Source organism: Schistocerca cancellata, chromosome 3, assembly GCF_023864275.1.
Source record: "Schistocerca cancellata isolate TAMUIC-IGC-003103 chromosome 3, iqSchCanc2.1, whole genome shotgun sequence".
Lineage (NCBI taxonomy): Eukaryota > Metazoa > Arthropoda > Insecta > Orthoptera > Acrididae > Schistocerca > Schistocerca cancellata.
Genome location: NC_064628.1, coordinates 595,924,418 through 595,946,500, shown reverse-complemented (window position 1 = coordinate 595,946,500; position 22,083 = coordinate 595,924,418). Strand labels below are relative to the sequence as shown.

The 22,083-nt window shown below is 43.2% G+C and overlaps 1 protein-coding gene across 3 annotated transcripts in view; it reads left to right on the top strand.

Moving 5' to 3' along the window:
- The window catches only part of LOC126175480 (cAMP-dependent protein kinase type I regulatory subunit), a 262,950-nt gene that overhangs the window by 195,112 nt on the left and 45,755 nt on the right, over nt 1-22,083 (top strand). For all 3 annotated transcript variants that reach the window (XM_049922296.1, XM_049922297.1, XM_049922295.1), the window contains exon 2: nt 14,358-14,513. In XM_049922296.1, the coding sequence (XP_049778253.1) occupies nt 14,358-14,513 (156 nt within the window). The remainder of the gene's footprint in view (nt 1-14,357; nt 14,514-22,083) is intronic.

Below are 22,083 nucleotides of genomic sequence, written 5' to 3'. Positions count from 1 at the left end.
GAAGATCACTATCGGTTCCAGTGAAATGTAGGAACACGCGGGGCTATATAGACCGTACGACTTACCTTAGAAGATAGATCGAAAAAGGGTAACTTAAGTTTATAGCATTTGTAACTTAGAGAAATTTTCTGGTAATGGTGTCTGGAATTCTGTCTTTGAAATTCTGCAGGTAGCACTGATAAAATATAGAGAGCGAAACGTTATTCTATTTGCTTTTACTAAACTTTTAGAGAAACGAAAGTGCAATTATGACTCGAAGGGCATGAAAGGAAGGAAGTAGTTGAGAAAGGAATGAGACACGGTTGTATCCTATACCCGATTTGGTTCGACCTGTTCATTGAGCGAGCGGTAAAGGAAAGCAAACAAAAATTCGGAGAATAAATTGATATACAAAGAGAAGAAATAGGAATTGACATGGTAATTCTGTTAGAGACAGGAAAGGACGCGGAAGAGCAGTTGAACGAAATGGATTGTCTTGAAAAGAGTTTCTAAGATGAGCACGAACAAAAGTTAAATAAGGGCAGTTGAATTAATTTAGGCAATGCTGAGAGAATTAGATTAGAAAATCAGACACATGATTTTTGTTATTTTGGCAGCAAAATAACTGATTATGGCCGAAGTAGAGAGGATATAAAACGCAGACTGGCTATAGCAAGGAAAGTATTTCTTAAAAAGAGGAATTTGTTAACATCAAACGTAAATTTATATGTTGAAGTGTTTTGCGAAGGTTTTTTCTGGAGTTGCCATGTGTGGAGTGAAACATGGACAGTCAACAGTGTTGACAAGAAGAGAATTGAAGCTTTTAAAATATGGTGCTACAGAAGAATGCAACAGAATAGGAGGGTGAATCGCGCAACTAATGAAGTACTTTGTAGAATTAGGGAGAAAGATATTTTCGCATAACTGTACTAAAAGAAGGGGTCGGTTGATTAGACACATTTTGAGCCATCGAAGGATCACAAATTTTCTATTGGAGGGAAGTGTGAGAGTAAAAATAGCAAGACGAAGGAATGAAGCAGGGCCGAATGAATGTGGATTGCTGTAGTTGCTGGTAGATGAAGTGGCTTCCAAAGAACTGACTGGCGTGAAGAGCTGCCACAAACCAGTAATTGGGTTGATGACGACGACGACGACGACGACGACGACGACAACAGCAACAAAAGATATGAAGTGTCTTGGGCTGATTCAGTGCGACTCAAGTCATTCTCTTTGCTGTGAACATTATGAAATATTGTAGCCAGTATTTGTCCTCTACTATATTTGACGAAAAGAGAGCTATATCGTAAATACGGATGATGAAGGAGCTACAGGGGAAATAACGAAGAGTGTGTAATTCCCACGCAATGACGGCTATCGCAATTTCTAGAAGTCTAGTGCACGATGGTCTATTTTGTGACATGAACAGGTTCTTAGCGGAGGCTAGATACATAGATTAATGGTAGCGGTTGCTGTTTTATGGGGGCACGCTCGTAGAAGAACACGGACGGAGCGTTTCGTTTTTTTTTTAGGCCCGGCATGATTTAGACATCGTGTTCACCGCGGCTGATCACATATCTGGCGGCATGAATAACGGGCGGCGCGACGTGCGACACGACTGCCCCCTCGCCGCCATTTATCTCCCTGCGTCTTTTCGCAATGGCGCGGCGCTGCGCTCAGATATCCGTGCCTCTGTAGCGCATGACACTCTCTCCAGCAAGGCGAGGCGTGTAGCTTTCCACTTTCCTTCGCTTACCGTATCAGTTTTAAGCAAACTCGGAAATCAGAAGATTGTTAGTTCCTCTGGGGAAACTTGAAAAGATCTGAAAAGCTAAGCATTTTCACAATATTGATCGAAAAATCTTAGACATATCAATAAAAATTAAGGCGTAGACAGTTTTCTGTTTTGACAACATGTATCCTGGCACTGATAGTAAGGCCAGGTGACTGAATATTAGTACTCCCTTAAAAAGAACACACTGCTCGCTTAGGAGCACAGTAGATGGTGTAGAAGGGGTGACGGGTGGCCATTTTATCCCTCCTCTGCAGGCATCAGTCGTGTGTGCGTGTTCGCTCGCTTTAGAATTGCCGGTGTATCACCGCAGACGGTTCAAGGTACTTTCGAGGAATGATGTATCATTCGAGCCTTGTAGCACGGCGAAAATTGTGAAGGAAGCTGTATGCAATGGACACTTGGAGTTGAATGCCTAGCAAAAGCCTATTGCTCATTGCTGGCTTCAAATCCAGACGTCATCAGTGAGCCAAAAAGCACAGAAACTGGAAAGTAGGTGACTACAGGCGTGTAGTCTGGTCCGACGAGTCGCGATTTTGCCTCTTTTTGAAATGTGCAAGACGTCGAGTGTGTCGACCGCCCAGCGAGACGTGCAACCTGCGGCGTGTCGAGTTGTAGCGCTGGCCGAGGGTGATGCTTTGTTGTTTTGTGGGTGTTTTTCGTAACTTGACTTGGGTCTACACATTCGGATTACCGTGACATGAGCCAGATTGTTTATTTCAACATCCCCGGCGACCAAGTCTTTCTTCTGCATGTTCGTGAAGACGGGGCTGTGCACACACGTATTCTCAGAGCTGTTCACGGGGCTACACGGATTCCTGGTTTGACGTACACCCAGGCACCCTATCTCATCTCGACAAGCCCACCAAATCAACCGATCTGAATCCCATACAAAATGTCTGGGATTGTTTGAAGTAGCAGGTGAAACGCGCCAATGAACTTCACTGCTGTTTGTTAGATCTGCAGTACTCTTCGTCAATACAGAGCCTCAGCTGGATGTAGCGTACCTGCAGAAACTTATGGACTGTCTTCCTTGCCGAATTGAGGGAATTAGCTAGGTTACAGGCGGTGTTACATGTTATTAGCACGATCTCTCTTGGTGGTGGTAAATTTTTTGCCCAGTGTAAATCAATAACGCTATGCTGCTGATTACGTGGATGTAAACACAAAAATTGCACTTCTCGAAAGTGTCTAGTATCATTGGTATTACAGTGCTCAAGAGTTGAAAAGAAACACATCTTTATATGAGAAAGAGTAAGTTCCAAAAACTGTTGAATGTGGCCCCGGGCAGTACTCCCAAACGTGTCAAAGGCGTTTGACAGCTTGTGGCAGATTTACTATGTTGGGGGTCCCGGTATGCCACGGTTCTCAAATCCTATCTGAGCGAGCGAAGTTTTCACGTCCGCGCTGATGACTGCAACTCTACAACGCGACAGATAGGGCGCGAGTGCCGCAGGAGTCCCTACTTGGCACCCTGTTATACAACCTGGACACGTCTGATATGCCTAAAACGCCAAGAGTCGAGCTGTCACTTTACGCAGACGACAGTGCATTCTTCCCGCTTGGTATTAACGCGCAACTAACGAGACTTCGTCTTCGGCAATCATGAGATAACTGCGATCATGGGCCACCAAGTCGAGAGCTCAAGATGAATGTGGCTAAGGGTCAGGTCCGTATAATAACAAGGAAAAAGCTGCCAGAAGATTTACGTCCGGTCCGAATTACGGGAAGCCCCATCTCAGCGTCGCGGACCGGAAAATATCTGACATGGGGACCGCACGCCTGTGAGGTGAAGGGTAAAGCGTCGGGTGGATGAAGCGTCGGGTGAGTTATGAAGGCTTTACCCCCTCCTCAACCTGATGTCGACGCTTCCCACACAATGTGGGGTCACACACTACTTGGCACTAATAAAGCCAATAATAGAATATGTCGCTGTGGTATGGGGCAACGCTGCTAATATCCACTTCAGAAAACTACAGAAAGTGCGGTAAAGAACACTCCAACCTCCTCTGCGTCTTTCCAGTCGCTATCCAACACGTGACTCTCCACGAGGTATCCGGAATCCCGATGCTCATGGATCACTTTAAACAGACTGCTCGCTGATTCGATGCATCGGCGCAGAAGTCTGAGTGCAGTTTTATTCCCAGTATGGCTACCCAAATTCACTAGAGACCAACCACACTGTGGACGGATCTGCTGCGCGTTTAATTGCACGCTATGAGAAAATTGGGTAGTTACTGATTGACACAAGATATAACAAACACATCCGAGAAGGACAAACAACCAGAAAACAGAGCAATAAGTAGGCAACGAATTCAGATGGCCTATACTACGAACAAAAAAGACTACAGTAGTTTCCAGAAGTCAAGTGACTGAGTGGAGAATTCTGATTGGTTATGGCCCGATGAAGCAAGGTTCTGCGATGAATGCACAAAATTCGCGCATTTAGATTACGGAAAAAGCACATCGACTGCACAGGTCATCTCTACACAAACGAAACTGCTTTCTGGTGAGCAGTGTAAAGTAGGCGAACGAATCTTCTAGACATTCTTTTATGATACATAGAACAGTGAGCGCTACGTACAGATGGTACAGCAACACTGTTTCTGAAGACCGTCTACAGTACACGTGGTTTCATCCGGAAATTTGTGCGATCCGATAATTTTTTCAAGTTTAGAGCAAAACTAGAAGAAAATTTCTTGATCTGCATTATGCCAGTGAAGTTGATTCAAACTGATGTAGGTTGCAGTAGTTATGCAGAAATAGAGAGACTTGCAGAGGATAGACTAACGTGGTGAGCTTGCATCAAACCAATCTTCAGGTTGAAGTCTATTTTGATAGGACTGATCGGATTTTCCCTGTTCCTGGAAGAGTCATTCGGAAGCCACTTCGTGTTTGTCCAATAAACCACCTTTTGTCACATCGTCTGATAAATTGTATCTGGATTATTTTTTCCCCCTTCTTGCTTGATATCCAAAATAAGTTTGAGGCATCTGCATCATACTGGACGACTGCTGTAAGGAGTTAAATTGTACTTTTGTTATCGGACATGATTACAAGTTTTTGAGATGATACTATCCTGTCATACAGCACTGCTTCTCGAATGGCATATGCTTCCGTGGAGAAAACAGAATATTCCTGGGAGAGAGAAATTTTATGGCGATAGCCGCTGTTTCACGGAGAATAGCACAACCTACATTACGTATGTCAGGGGCTTCTGGTCCTTGAGTAAAAATTTCATAGATACTTTTCTACTTGTCAAGAATGACATTTCGGATTTGTGATTCTCCCTTGTGTATGTGGCAGATAGCTGCTGTTAGTATAATGAGCTTTCAGTGCATTTATTATTGCAAAATATTCTGGTGAGTAGGATGGCTACGGTATTTTTCAGTGCGTCATGCATTGGGGTCTCCTCGCGTGGGAAGAACGACTGCTTAAGCTTAATCCCCTCTGTGCCCGCTGTTGCTAGCCTAATCTAACACTTCTGGTCCTTGCAGAAGGAGCACAATGGGGGCTGTTGTATTTAGATTCCTCGATTAACATTGTATCTTCAAACATTGTAAGTACGATTTCGCTGGATAGTTTGCGTGTATCAATAACCGTCTGCCAGTTCAGATTTTCAGCGTCTCCGTGATTCTCACACATGGGCTAAACAAAATTCATTAGTTCCGTTATTCATTGTGTGCGTTCAATATTTCATTTTGGTCGGCTTTGGTGTTGGTCTCCAACACTTAAGCAATATTCTAGAGTAGACAGCATTAGTTTTTGATAGGCATACTCATTTGTAGAATGATTGCATTTTCGCATTATCCTCCCAGTGTGCAGTATTCTGCCATATGCTTCACAAACAAATGAACCTGTGTGACCATTCCATTCCATATCTCCACAAATCGTTACACACAGAGGCCGGCCGGAGTGGCCGAGCGATTCTAGGCGCTACAATCTGGAACCGCGCGACCGCTACGGTCGCAGGTTCTAATCCTGCCTCCGGCATGGGATGTGTGTGATGTCCTTAGGTTAGTTAGGTTTAAGTGGTTCTAAGTTCTAGGGGACTGAAGATCTCAGAAGTTAAGTCCCATAGTGCTCAGAGCCATTTGAACCTTTTTTTTTACTCATAGGGATGGAAGTTTTTTCGTTTTACATAGTAACACATTTTAAATTTCTCAATATATAAAGCAAGTTGCCAATCTTTGCACTAAGCTCTGCCTAGATATTAGTAGAATTTTCCAGTGCTTTAGTAAGAAAAGAGGTTCTGGTACTGTGACCTGCGTGGTGAAATTGAAATTTAGACGTCTTAAAACATTAATTTAATGCTTTTGTGAAAACATTAAACGTGCGAATACAACGGTTTTGCTTCAGCCGCAGCAAAAGTTATCGTGCCACATCTCAAAATCTGCGATTCTACTTTCTTTTTCCACCAGAGGTACTGGTACGGGGAGTGCGTAGCGCCACAAATCGAGCACAGATTTTTTCCAGTTATTTCTTAATTATAGGTGACTGCATCGTCTGCAAAAGTTTCGAAGTTAGTATTAATATTGTCTGCTAGGCCGTTAATATACACTGTCCAGTCACATTAATGTGACCACCTGTCAAAAGCCTGAATAACCATGTTTGTAATGCAGAGCGCTGCGAGACGTTCAGAAAGAGACAGTGAGGTTTTGGAAGGCCGACAGGGATGTGGAGCCATGCTTACTCCAGTGCCGTGGCTAGCTGCGCTGTTTTTCTCGTATGAGAATCCTGGCGCCAACACTTCGATCGAGGTGGCCCACAAGTTCTGGATTGGGTTTAAATGCGGAGAATTTTGTGGCTCGAGGAGTATGGTGTACTCATGCTGGTACTCTTCGAAACACGCGTTGCATTGTCCTGTTGGTAGATTCCGTCGTGCCGAGGAACAACTAACTGCATGTAGGGATGGTGCTCAAGAACAGAGGCATGTTTGTATTGACCCATTACGCCTTCCAGAATTACGAGATCACCCGGAGCACATTCCCCAGGCCGTAATGTTCCATCCTCCGGCCTCGACCCTTCCAACGATTGATAGAGGGTGTTTGCTTTCAGCCCGACGGAGCATAAAACGTGATACATCTAAAAAGGTCAGCTGTCGCCACTGTGTGTAAGTCCAGTAGCGATATTGGTGTGCAAATTCCATCCTTTGTTACATATGAGCACCAGTCAGGATGAGCGCATGAACCAGGCGCCTACTGCGGAGGCCCATGTGCAGCAACGTTCGGTGAATGGTCGTTGAGGAGGAACTGTTGGAAGCCCCTTGATTCATCTGGGCGATCAGTTGCTCAAAAATTGCACGTCTCTTTGCCCTTACACATTTTCACAGCCGTTGATCACCTCTGACGTCTACGGCCCTTGGAACATCCACAGTTGCCTCAGCGCTGGTTTTGGATAGCGCCATTTTGCCAAGCACGACTTACTTTAATCATGGCGGCATACGAACAGTGTGCAAACTTAGTCGTTTCGGAAATGCTTCCATCCTTGGCCCGAAAGCCAGTGATCTTGCTCCTTTGAGTGTCAGAAGGCTCGCTCCGTTACATCAACTCACAGTTTTCCGCATCCCCCGATATGCTCTTAGTGCTGGTGCTGCCACCTGCCGCCTGCTTTCTGTGAGGAATTACTGTAAGTTGACGTCGAACATAGGTAGTGGTCACATTAATCTGACCAGACCGTGTGTAACGTGAACAGCGAGGGTTCCAGCACACTTTTTTGTGGTACCCCAAATTTCGTTTAGCATCCAAGATAACGTGCTAGATACTCCCCACAAAAAAATTTTCAGTCTAGTCGCAAACTTCTTTGATACCCCGTATGATCATATATTGGTTAATAACCACTGGTGTGGTAATGAGTCCAATAAATATTGATTTCCCTTTCCATGGCGTTGGGGAATTATTTGTGAGATAAAACTTAAATTAAAAATTTAGAAAAAGCCCGACAAAAAACCTCCAAAAGTAAAAAAAAATATTTATTGTTCTTTATAGTTTAATGTAAGTAGTAATATTTTGATCTAGACGTCGTCGCGACTGGGGCCCGCTAAGAAAATAAAAATAAATAAAAAAACAAGGAAACAGCAATTATCCCTCGTAGAATGGCATACTTCCATTATTGCTAGGTATAAGCCTCTTCTGTTTGGCGTCATCTCTTCCAGTCATGCGCGTCCCGCATCCGCACCTCAAAACAGCTGGTCAAGTTATTATTACTTATTATGTAAAATATGAAAACGAATCCGCCTTTATTAAGCCTAACATTGTTAAAGAATAGTTGCATATTGATTTTACATCAAATTTTTACATAATTAGGTACCATCTTAGTTTCATGCATTAATCCAGCTTACTTGGTTTATCTCCTCCAGTGGTTTGACGACGGGGTAGTAAGTAACTCACGCTTCATTAAACCGCGAGCGCGAGGCGTGCCGTGCGCTGTATGCGGCGCGCGGGGCGCGACCAAGTGCGAACCGAACGGGCAGTCGCGCGAGGGCAAGCGTCGTTGACTGTTGCCTACATTGCGAATTTTCCGGAGGAAATTAAGACTTAGGCACAACGATTTCATAGGGTTGTTTTGATATTTGCATACGTTGCCTAGGTAGCTGACTTATATTCAAATTTCGTACTTTACCTTTTTTTAGATGTATTCTGTTTTTATTTATTTACTCTGCGGTCCGCAGACTCAAGGCTTGCATTGAAATATTACTACTTACATTAAACTTAAAGGGGCAATACATATTTTTTTTATTTTTAGCTGCTTTTTGTGTCGGGTGTTTTTTAAATTTTTAATTTGGCTTATTTCATGCTTTTTAAACCTTATATATCAGTAGTAGACGCGGTACAATCGACACACTATCCTCACATTCACAGAAATACTTTCAGAGACAAAACCGAAATTGCGATGCGAGATCTTTTTCACTTGCGTGATTTACGCGTTTAATTTTTAATTTCATTGATTGTTTTACTATATATTTAGCCAATTTAGGTAACATAAGTAATGAGCAGTAGCCATAATTCTGAATTAAGTCTGAAGAACGCAGGCCGCATTGCACTGTCTTGCACTAGGCTGTCTAAACTATTAAGGCAAAATCATGTGATCTAGTACTGAATTGTAGACCTCAAAAAGAACTACAAGAAAGTCTCAGAGGGCGCATATTTATCTTTTACAGTTGATTCACAATCACCCTTTTTCTGCTTTGTAGGTGCTGGAACTGCCTACTTTTAAAATCCGGAAATCATCATTGTTGGTCAACCGTGAAAGATAAATGTGTGTTCTCTCGACCTGTCATATAGATCATCTTGAGCTCTACAATCTGGTACTACGTAACTTGATGTATCTGTTACGTATCAAGTAGCGTGTCAAGAGAGTGCGCCGACGGAAAACATTTTCACTAATTTAGCTGGTGAAATTCAAAAGTTTGAACAGACTTCCATGGAACATAGCTAAGAATCGATTTTTTTTAAGTGTGTTAACATCGGAGCTACAATGCTACAGACATACATACGTTAAACTTAAAACACCCACTGTTTGCGTCGTTGGTTAATAATCAGGAATCCGGTTTCATACCGATGTTTCCGCAAACGATCGGCGTGGAGGAGGTCATTTTGTTAGAGATACCCCATTAGTCATCACGTTTGATCTTAGTATGTCTTCTACGATTCTACAACGACTGAATTTACATGAAGTTTTAAATATCGTTTTTTTTTTTTTCGTTTGAGGTATGTATGGTATATTATGCTTAAGAAAGGAGCTGACACAGTTGCAGACTTCTATAATATCTGATAAGAATTGCATGCAGCTGCTTGGGCCTTACTCAGTTTTACCAGTTTCTGCTGTTTCTTCAACGCAACTTCGTTTTTGACTCTATGAGCTAATTTTTTTGTGTGGTGCTTCATGAAATTGAATTGTTACCGTAAACTTGTTACCGCTAATTTGACTAAATTACCGTTATGGGAGAAACGTAAAGTGAAGTTAGCTTTTCGCATACAGTATTCACATTCCATAACAAAGAGCTTGTCTGTGGAACATCTTCACATGCCAGAAGAGGTACAACCACCTAAACACATGTCAGGTGAAATGAAAATGTCACCAGTACTCTAGTGGATGGCGTTACAGCCGTAAGCCTTGCATTCACTTCCTACGAAGGTGTGGGCATTAAAAGTCAGCACTATTTTATGCCCGCTTAGGGGAAGAAGGAGGGGGGGGGGGGAGGGGGAGGAGACACCTCACTGCAGATTTAGCCCCGAGACACTACACAATCTATTCTTCACACCTGAACCCTACATCGACAACAAAATATATGTTTCTGTCATTTCACATAAGATACTAATTGCATATACCAGGTTGCCATTCTTACCTTTTGAACAATGACATTTGAATAGTGGTAGGCTACTTTAAGCGTCATGTATATACACATATGAAAAAAAGTTTTACAACACCTCGGTTTCGAGAGTTCCGGGACCTGTACAGAAAACTGAAATAGAGATCAACATAAACATGATTTCCGCCCTTTTTATTGCTCATGAAAACCACACATTGCATGTTGTACCACCATACAGCGAGACTTTCAGAGGTGGTGTCCAGATTGTTGTACACACCGGTACCTCTAATACCCAGTAGCACGTTCTCTTACATTCATGCAAACCTGTATTCGTCGTGGCATACTATCCACAAGTTCATCAAGGCACTGTTGGTCCAGATTGTCCCACTCTTCAACAGCGATTCGGCGTAGATCCCTCAGAGTGGTTGGTGGGTCACGTCGTCCATAAACTGCTCTTTTCACTCTATCTCAGGCATGTTCGATAGGGTTCATGCTGGAGAACATGCTGGCCACTATAGTCGAGCGATGTCATTACCCTGAAGGAAGTCATTCACAAGATGTGCATGATGGGGGCGCGAATTGTCGTCCATGAAGACGAATGCTTCGCCAACATGCTACCGATATGGTTGCACTATCGGTCGGAGGATGACATTAACGTGTCGTACAGCCGTTACGGCGCCTTCCATGACCACCAGCGGCATACGTCGGGCCCACATCATGCCACTCCAAACAAGCAGGGAACGTCCACCTTGCTGCACTCGCTGGACAGTGTGTTTAAGGTGTTCAGCCTGACCGGGTTGCCTCCAAACACGTCTCCGACGATAGTCTGGTTGAAGGCATATGCGACACTCATCGGTGAAGAGAACGTGATGCCAATCCTGATCTGTCCATTCGGCCTATGTTGTTGGGCCGATCTGTACCGCGCTGCATGGTGTCGTGGTTGCAAAGATGGACCTCACCATGGACGTCGGAAGTGAAGTTGCGCATCATGGAGCCTATTGCGCACAGTTTGAGTCGTAACATGACGTCCTATGGCTGCTCGAAAAGCATTACTCAACATGGTGGCGTTGCTGCCAGGGTGCCTCCGATCCATAATCCGTGGGTAGCGGTCATCCACTGCAGTAGTAGCCGTTGGGCGGCCTGAGCGAGGCATGTCATCGGCGGTTCCTGGCTTTCCGTATCTCCTCCATGTTCGAACATCATCGCTTTGGTTCACTCAGAGACGCCCTACCTGGCACAAAGTAACAATGCGGACGCGATCGAACTGCGGTATTTACCGTCTAAGCATGGTTGAACTACAGACAACACGAGTTGTGTACCTCCTTCCAGGTGGAATGACTGGAACTGATCTGTTGCCGGACCCTCTCCGTGTAATAGGCGCTGCTCACGCATGGTTGTTTACATCCCGGAACAATCAAGGGGACCGTGTGTGATACAACATCCATAGTCAACGTCTATTTTCAGGAGTTCTTTGAACCAGGGTGATGCAAAGCTATTTTTGATGTGTGTAGTTCAAAGCTTATGATAGTTTTATCTCTAGCAATATATAAGGAGCAAACATTATTAGCAAAAATCTCGAATAGTTCGTGACCGATTCATTTCAAATTTTCACACAATACTCTAATAAACATTCCGACGAGCGCTGTATGTTTTTTAAAAAACAATGTACATGTTTTATGTTAAACTGAATGCGAGAAATAAAATATTGTACTGTACCAATTCTTTCTTTCTCGCGTCAGTTTCCATTAGAAAAACCGTTTTTCCCATATAGGTTGCATCTTCCCATCTTCACAGGTACTTAAAGTCTAGAGGTCGCTCTCACGCCTTGTATACCAGTGATTCTAAGCGATTTACATTCGTTTTAAGCAGCTTCAGTTCCCAAATAAGGTTTCGCTTGCAATATACAAGGCTTAAGGTCATATATTCAGATACGTTGAAAGTGATGTAGGATGAGTGTTTTTCGCATTGTCAGTGGTATGTTGCCGTTTCATAGACTGGTAGTTCGGAAAACCAGTTCATACCCTTATCACATAATATCTAAAAAATGTTTTGTATTCTGAAGTTTTGTGTTGTGTAATTCAAAAAACCTTAAAACTGTAAAAACGAAAACAAAGGAGGGTTTTTTCACAAAAAGCGAACATTATTCTCCGTTCTCCACTTCATATTTCAGTTTGCCTACACTCGATGAGAACTAGTGTCGCCAAAGTTGAACACGCCGAAAGTGTATAGTTTCACCGAGTTACGCAAACTCCGGCGCGCATGCGCAGTGGCTGATAGCGCAGTTGCCTGCAACGTAATGTCGTCGTGTAAACTAGACTTTACGTTTTCGAGCGTTTGCTTCAAGTGTGTTCTTTTGTTCCGTACTTGTCGTAGGACTGATTTAGTACTACATTGACGGAAAAAATCGCAACACCAAAACATAATAATATACAGCAATGAAATTTCGGGACTACATTTGTCAAAATAACATATTTAAATGGTGAACATTGCAAGATCGCAGGTTAATGTAAGCACGAGATAAGGCATTGCAAATGTGAAATGCTGGTATTTTAATAACCGGTGTAACCGCCAGAATATTGGATGCAAGCTTGTTGGAGACAGATATGATGATGGAGCGGGCCAAGGCAACATGTCGATACGTTATACAGCATGTTGGGTTACAGCAGCAGTATGAGGTCGAGCGTTATGTTGTTGGAAAACACCTGCTGGGACACTGTTCATGAATGCCACCCCAACAGGTCGAACATCAGAAATACGTACAAATTTGCAGTCAGGGTGCGTGGGATAACCATGAGAATGCTCCTGCTGTCATACGAAATCGCACCGCAGACGGTGACTCCAGGTAGGTGTAGGTCCATGCAGACAAGTTGGTTGCAGACCCTCAACTAGCCCGCTCCTAACCGAAGTAGAGAAGATATAAAATGTAGACTGGCAATGGCAAGGAAAGCGTTTCTGAAGAAGAAAAATTTGTTAACATCGAGTATAGATTTAAGTGTCAGGAAGTCTTTTATAAAAGTATTTGTATGGAGTGTAGCCATGTATGGAAGTGAAACATGGAGGACAACTAGTTTGGACAAGAAGAGAATAGAAGCTTTCGAAATGTGGTGCTACAGAAGGAGGCTGAAGATTAGATGGGTAGATCACATAACTAATGAGGAGGTACTGAATAGGATTGGGGGAAGAGGAGCTTGTGGCACAACTTGACTAGAAGAAGGGATCGGTTGGTAGGACATGTTCTGAGGCATCAAGGGATCACCAATTTAGTATTGGAGGGCAGCGTGGAGGGTAAAAATCGTAGAGGGAGACCAAGAGATGAATACAGTAAGCAGATTCAGAAGGATGTAGGTTGCAGTAGGTACTGGGAGATGATGAAGCTTGCACAGGATAGAGTAGCGTGGAGAGCTGCATCAAACCAGTCTCAGGAGTGAAGACCACAACAACAACAACAACAACAACAACATTTCTGCTAAGTCTTTCTGTAGTGTCGCAGAAGGAACATCTAGCTTCATATAGCCCCATTACACGACCTCGTTCAGACTCCGTGAGATATTTACAATGGCGTCTTTGTCGGTTTATAGGCATTCTTGACTAACATCGCCGGCCGCTGTGGCCGAGCGGTTCTAGGCGCTTCAATCCGGAACCGCGCTGCTGCTACGGCCACAGGTTCGAATCCCGCCTCGGGCATGGATGTGTGTGATGTCTTTAGGCTAGTTAGGCTTAAGTAGTTGTAAGTCTATGGGACTGATGACCTCAGATGTTAAGTCACATAGCGCTTAGAGCCATGTGAACCATTTTTGACTAACATCAACTCACCACGTCTAATCTGGAAGGTGACACCCTCACGACCATTAAAGCGTGTATTTAAACCTAACTTGATTTGTATCATCATATTGGCGCTACTAGCGTCACTCTTATGCGACAGGCGTGAAATTTTTATAGACGTCCCTATCCAGGTGTAGAAATCCGCCTACCTACTTTCGTTGATGTCGCAAGTCTCCTCCTTGGTGTTGTGATATTTTTTGCGTCAGTGTACACGGAATGAGATTTAAGTTTGGTTACACGTTGAGATGTGCTATTATTGTTGGTGTAAGACAGTAGCCAGCGCACACGCCTCCCGCCTCGCGCTGCCGGTTGCAGCTCTCGCAGGGCGCACTCCGCTGTAGTGCGTGGCGTGGAGGGCGGCGCTCGGCTCATTAGCGGCCGGGGTCAAGGGCCACGCTGCTGACGCCGCGCCCGCCGCGTGCAACACCGCCTCATCCTGGCCTCCCTTGCTTGCAGGAGCAGGCCCACGATGCGAAGCAGCAGGCAGCGTCTCCCGAGGACACCGACGACCTGTCCCCCCTGCCGTCGGCCGCCCAGCAGCCGGCCAGGCGCAGAGGAGGCATATCGGCAGAGCCGGTCACGGAGGAGGATGCCACCAGCTATGTCAAGAAGGTGAGTACATTAAAAACTAAAATGGTCAAATATCTAAATAATTACCATTTAGATGTAAGCATTCATCATCGGCAAGTTCCGTCTGCCCCGTGACAGCACTTGCAGTTCTTCGTCTTACAAGGAGAGGACCCCACGGGTGCTATCGAGTGTTTGAAAGAATCTATACGGTGGTGTAGGTTAGGGTCCCAGATATCTCAGCCAGCAGCCATTCACCCTGGTGGGCCCTCGTTTACGACTAACTGACGAAAAGAAAATTCGTAATTTTGAGTACAATTCTAGAGCCCTCCTTAAAATTGACATTTGTGTACCCGATGACGTTGTAGCGTATTGGTTAGCGAACGAGCTTGCTTGTGTGTTCGAATCTTGTCAGATGCTTCAAAATTTTTCATTTGCAAATAGTTATGGATATGACTTTGATCGTTGATTTTTAGTTAATTCGTTTAAATGTATTATTTTAATTTCTAACACTTAACACGCAGTTTTAATCGTCAGTTAAATTCATCTACTTTTCATTTTTTGTCATTTATTCATTTGAAATCTTTGTGCATGCGAGTTTAATTTTTTTGTTACTTTCAATTTAATTTTTTTTTCAGTTTCATAATATTATATTTTCGTCCGTTCATTATTTTTTCCTCATTTTGCGCATTTGTTTATAACCCCGTCTTTCGTATTTGTATTATCTTGTCGATAGTGCAACACGAATTTGCATTTTAAGTGTTTGTACGACAAGTACTGCAAAAAAGAAATGCATATCTTGTACTTTTGACACCATTGCACAGCCAATATGATTAGATTATTTCGTCGTTTTTAACCGATGGATACGCATTTTCAGACGTTTAAATACACAAATAAAAATAATTAAAATCAAATGCACAAAGATTCAAAATGATAACAGAATGACATGAAGGGAAAAAATAAGAGCAATCGAAGAAGTTAATATGAAGCATCTTATGAGATTTGAACTCACGACCTTGTGCGATGCAGCCCCATATGCTAATCACTATGCCACAACGCCACCAAATCTAAAACTTTCAATTTGAACACTCTAGAAAATTCTCAAAATAACGAATTTATTTTTTGGTACATACAAACGAGGGGTCACCAGGGTGAATGACTGCAGAAACCTAATATACATCACCTTATAGATCACCTTGTCATGTGCATGATGAGGTGGAAATCACTTGGAGCCCAGTGTGTGTTTCTGGGCGAGTGTATAAGAACCTCGGATTTGAACTGAAGTCACACTTCTGTGTTTGATGTTCGGGCGCTGATAACCACGCAGTTGAGCGCCCCACAAACCAAACATCATCATCATCTCTGTGTTTGACGGGCAGTGTATGCCCGAGAATTGTCCGCTGTGTTTGCCGGGCAGTGTTTGCCCGAGAATTGTCCACGACACCGGTAGTCAAGCGACCGCGTCGCTTGTTTTGATAGCCCCGTTTCGGGTTTCTGTATTTCACACAATGCCCCGTCAGAAGCGTATGTCGTTCCCAATCCGTAAAACACACAAACAAGGTTTCTTTAGCGTCACCAAAGGTCGTTAGTCATAAGCTAAGTCTGGTATAGCTTGCGGGCTTCTTTGGGTGGGGGTGGGGGAGGGGAGGAGACCTTAGACGGTATGATTGCACATCGGTAACTGTTGTTTTGTCTCCCTTGACTTTTCACCAGTCCCGATCGTGGGCAACACCAAAAATAAAAGTCAGTAGTTCGAACCAAAGAGCGCGGAACTTGTGGTAACTTGTTTATTTAACCCTTTGAGTACCAGTGGTTTCTGCCTGAAACAACCATTTTATTTTTTTTATGTATTGGTGTGACTGGCATGAAACCACCGATAATATTGCAAGAGAGAGACCTCTAGTGGTACATGAAAGTATTTCTACGAATTTAGTGCATTGTAGTACTCACTTAACAGCGTTCAAAGCAACAGTCGGTGCAGAGATTGCACAACCGAGTGTAGAAGATTGTCACCTTTTTTAAAAAAAATTGTGGTCATATTGTGGAGACTACTATCGCTGAAAATAAGTATATCTAAAGTGGCTGTAACGAAAATTTATTTTTCTATTACTGCTGTTATGAGTACTGTCGAAATGAAATCACTGGAGCAGTAGATACTTTTGATATAAATTTACGAAATTTTAGACCAATTTTTGTTTGTCATTTAGGACTATAATTTGTTTTAGCGATTTAAGAATTACGAGTTCACGGGAGTTTTGAGATGTGGGATTGTGTCTACGAGAAATGCAAAATTGCTTTCCAATACATTCCATGACATTAAGGGTGATTAATACTATGTTCCAGTTGTTACAAACGGAAACCACAACTTGAAAACAATAGATTTCTTTACTTTTTTGCTAATTCTTTTTATATTCATTGCTTACTATGAAATATGGATTTTGTGAAAATTATAAAATTACATTTTTTGCATTATCAAAGGGTTAATCATTGTTTCATTGAAAACGTTTCGCCAAGTCTGCAGGTAGTTGCCTGAGTGTTGAATTACCGAAAAGCGCAAGTTTTCACAATTTTTTTTCGCAAACTTCCTGTACCAGTTCGATGCTGCTACAGGCAGCCAGACAATTCTGTCGTCGTCGTCATCATCATCATCATCATCATCTTGAACATATGTTCATTCTTGCCCTCGTCAAGAGACGAGCACATTGAGGATCACAACCTGCACTCATCACATTCAGACTAAACAAAGATACATTTCGTGATGAATGTTATCAGCGTTGAGGTTTTTTTTCCGCCAACTGAAAGTAGTATTTCATAACTGATTTCACATTTGGTGGGATTTTCAGTTGCAACATTCTGTTCGCACAGCTACATTAGGCAAACGAGAAGCAGTGTGGCTTTCTCGCTGTCGCAGCTGTAAGCACACTCCGTTCCCTCCAGTACTTCCCATGCAACATGAAAACAGCGGTTACTTTCTAGATAGCTCTCGTAGAATATCAAGTGCTACTCTGTAGTGTGTGCTGTAGCTTTCCATTGGCTGGGAGGGAGTACTGTTGTTGCACCAGTCTCTTTCATTCTTCCTCTGCCAACCTTTCTGTATTGTGGCTTTAAATCATTGACTCGAAATTAAGTAGTTCAGGGTCCTCAGGCAGTAATTATTCACATTTAACTTTCCTAACCATGTTCTGTCCCTATATCGCAAGAAATTTGCATTAGTATGTCACCAATCAGGCAACACGTCCTCTTTGTGTGCAGGAATTCCTCTGAAGTAACAACAGTAGCAAATTATCACTCACTTGTTGCGAAAAAAGACAGTTGAAGAGTTACATTAAATATAACTACCCGTGCATTGTTCAAAAACCCTAAATCTAGAACTGTGCACAACAAAAACGAAGTTGGAACGCACTAAGTCCAGAGTCTCGTCGAAGTAGTTTGTCCAAAATCAGACGCGATTCTTCCAAATCTAAACTGTGGAGCTGACGTGAGTGAATATCGATAAACTGTATCTAATGAGTGACTTCCAAACCGCTCGGCCGTGACGGACCGTGGCGCGCTCTTTGGATTCGAACTACTTACTTTTATTTTTTGTGTTGCCCACGATCGGGACCGGTGAAAAGTCAAGGATCTCCTATGCTAACATGGAGACAAAACAACAGTTACTGATGTGCAATCATACCGCTTAAGGTCTCCTCCCCTCCCCCACACCCACCCCCACCCAAAGAATCCCACAAGCTATACCAGACTTAGCTTATGACTAACGACCTCTGGTGACGCTAAAGAAACCTTGTTTGTGTGTTTTACAGATTGGGAACGACATACGCTAGCCACGACATATGCTAGCCACGATGACGTACTTCACCGTATGCCTACTCCCTCGCTTGACATCAAATGGAATTCCTTTCTGTCTTCAGTAACCCGCAGTCAGGTCGTTGTATAGTGGATATATTAAGACGTGGTATTCTTTCTTCTGACGTATTAAAAATTATTAAATATTCTTCAAGTGGCTTCTTTCTCTTTATACACTAAGGTGACAAAAGTCACACGATAGCGATATGCACGTATACAGGTGGCTGTAGTATCCCTTACACAAGATATAAAAGGGCAGTGCATTGGAAGAGCTGTCATTTGTACTTAGGTGATTCATGTGAAAAGGCATCCGACGTGACTTATGGTCACACGACGGGAATTAACAGACAACGCGGAATGGTAGTGGAGCTAGATGCATAGGAAATTCCATTTCGGGATTCGTTAGGGAACTCAGTATTCTAAGACCGACAGTGCCAAGAGTGTGTCGAGAATACCAAATTTCAGGCATTACCTCTCACCACGGACAGCATGTGGCCGACTGCCTTCACGTAACGACCGAGAGCAGCAGCGTTTGCGTAGTGTTGTCATTGCTAACAGACAAGCAACATTGAGTGAAATAACGGCAGAGATCAATGTGGGACGTACGACGAACGTATCGGTTACGACTGTGCGGCGAAATTTGGCGTTAATGGGCTATGGCAGCAGATGATCCACGCGAGTGCCTTTGGTAACAGCGCGTCATCACCTGCAACGCCTCTGCTGGGCTCGTGACCATATCGGTTGGACCATAGACGACTGGAAGACCATGACTTTGTCAGAGCAGTCCCGATTTCAATTGGTAAGAGGTGATGTTACAGTTCGCATGTGGCGCAGGCGCAACGAAGCCATGGATCCGGGTTGTCAACGATGCAGTGTGCAATAGAATGGGTCGTTCGCGAACTAACGGGTCCAAAGGAACGGTTCACAAAGATGAACGGAACGAGCGAGGAACGAATTCTAAGGAACGGTCTTTCACAGTTCACTTCGGGAGCGGCTTTCTACTTAGATTTCCCGGAACGGGAAACGGTCGGTCTCGTTACCGCAACGGCAGTTGGGCCCGTCTCGTTCCAGCCACGGTCCCGTCTGTCTCGGTCTCGCTCGGCCGGACTCGTCCTTCTTCGCGTGGCCACTCGTCGCAGTTCCACTGCCGACTGCTCGTAGTTAATTCAGTATCGAGTTGTTATTCGTTTCGTTTGCTTAGCACGCCCATTCTAGATCTGTTTCAAACCTTTTTTTGAACTCTGAACTTCTGGTTCCTTTCGTATTCTATTCAGCGACCACGACTGGTAATTAAAGTTACGTTGTGCAAGACGCGACAGTTGGCTGCGACTGCGACGCTGCCCCCTCCTCTTTTCCCACCCTGGCAGACGGCGACACGGCCGCAAGACGACTGGAGTCGTCGCTGTTTCCCAAGCTCCGGTCGGCGGCGGCGGCGGCGGACTCAAATACATAAGAAAAATAAGAATTCCGATTTTCTTGCTGTAAAAAATACTGTATGTTAATGCAACAAAGTTACATCGGCTCCCAGAGTTAGTTTTTCGATACAGATTCTCCTTTTACTTTAAAAAATTGAAAAGTATCTCTTCCGGTTTTGCGTGTTTTTTTCGCTGTATATTACTTCTCTATCAATTGTGAGGAGAAAGTAAAAGGCACAAAAAATTGATGTTTGCGTATCTTACAGTTTCACATCACAGCTTGATAATGAGTTGTCTATTTTTCCGATATTCGTCACAGTTATCCCGATACTTAATTTACAAGTGACCTACTGCATAAAATTTGAATTGTGTACAGTGAAAAATGTGTTCGCTGGCTACTTTACGTATGGTTTACGTTAGGTCATACATCGTTGCCGATGAAAAGAAGCTAACATATCGAAATTATTTTTAAAGTTGAGATCAGAATGATATCGAACTCCGTTACCGAGATTTGGGCTCATATATCTCCGGGAGCGTCGCGACTAGCCGCCAGTTCTGTCGACGCGCAACGAGAATCGTGTGGTCATCACACGATAGAGAATGCATTTGTTTTGTTTCGCTGACACATTTGGACCTAATGAAACCATTTCATGTCATATTTCTCCGGTATGAGTTACTAATATTTCTCCATATGCTCTTGACAATTTCATTTAAAATGCCACGAAATGTAGGTTTCTTAAACCCAAGTGATCAAGCAGAACCCATTTTCGTGGTTTTGCTGGGGCATCTGAACCTGTTCCAAGCTTTCTTTCTCGTTTATTTCTCTGATACGAGTTCCGAATATTCATCCATCTGTTTTTGCACATTTCACCTAAAATTCCAATGAAAGATAAGTTTATTAACAATAAGCGCACGCTTGCGTCATTGCATTGTTTCAAGTTCTTGACAACAAGATAGGGTTACACCTTAAACATCTCTAGAATTTTCATTCTGAACGTCTCCAGTATACACTGGCAGAAATGTGGAAGAAATAATGTCCGTGCTTGTTCACAAAATTTCCCCAAATTATACTTGTCAGTTTCTCCCATGCAGGAACTTTTGGAACAAGCTAAGGCAACTTTCATAGCCGACTGAGTCTTTATTCCCATCCAAATGAACTTCCATATTCTTATATTCTGACAGCATACATCGTTATGGATTACATGAACATTTAATCTTGCCAAGCTGCACTCAAAAGATGACTCCAGGATTTACAAAAGACGAATTTCAATTGTGAACTGTGTCAGACCAGAAGGGCCTTGTAAAACAGTAGTGCACTTTTGGCACAAGTTTTTTGAGCACCATCTTCTGCCAATGAATTGAAGTGAATGTGACAAATTACTTATTGCAGCATACTATTTGCGCAATCTGTTGAGAAACGCCTTCCTCAAAAACGAGCATCTATTGATTACAGAAAGCTGTACAACAATCTGGTGGTGGTTTTTCACAACTAGAAGGTGTCATCAAGACACCAATCTACCGTTTACTTTCAAAGTGAAGGTATAGTAAAATGTAACTTTCTCGTTGTACTTTAGATTGTTCATTTTATAATGTACTTGCCGTTTTCAATTTTTATCGTCACAAAAAAGAGTAATGCGAAAATTGACCTTCAAGTTCATTTTCATCATTCTAATTCTACATCTGCATGGATTATACTGATTTTCATAACAGGCCTGAAAAAATTTGCATTAATGGGAAAATATTATATATTTCACTCACCTGCCAGTTTCAACTGTGCACCAATTTCTTCCCAAATTCTGTCTCTGAACATAGTGTCTCTATATTTAGGGTTCTTCAAATCGTAAAGGCAAGGATGTTGCGAGACCAGCTTACAGAGAATCACATCCTATGAGTGGCTTATTTCAGTTTTCCTTTACTGGCACGACATCTTTCTGGCAGCCGTACGTCTTTGTGTCGTGCGACTTCCGTCGCAACACTGCTCACTGGTGCAGTGCTGCGGCAGCTGCCGCAACAGCCGCGCGTCGCATCCCAAACTCGAACTGCGCATGCGCCAGCAAGCAACTTCTGACGTCACGTAGCGACCCGTCGCAGTCGCTAGTGTGCGTCACGTCTTGGACAACGTACCTTAAAATGTATTTTATAATTACGGAAATTACATAAAAATTACGTGGTATGTAATACATATATCTTTTCAGGTAACAAAACGGCGTATCAGCTTACTTCACTATTTCGGTAAACAGCAGAAGTAATACTTGTAAAAAGGCAAGATTTTTTGTTATTACACATGCAAAGGACGTCAGCACGACACACACCAGTGGCCATTTTCCTTCTTTTTTTGATCCAAGGTAAAAGAGCAT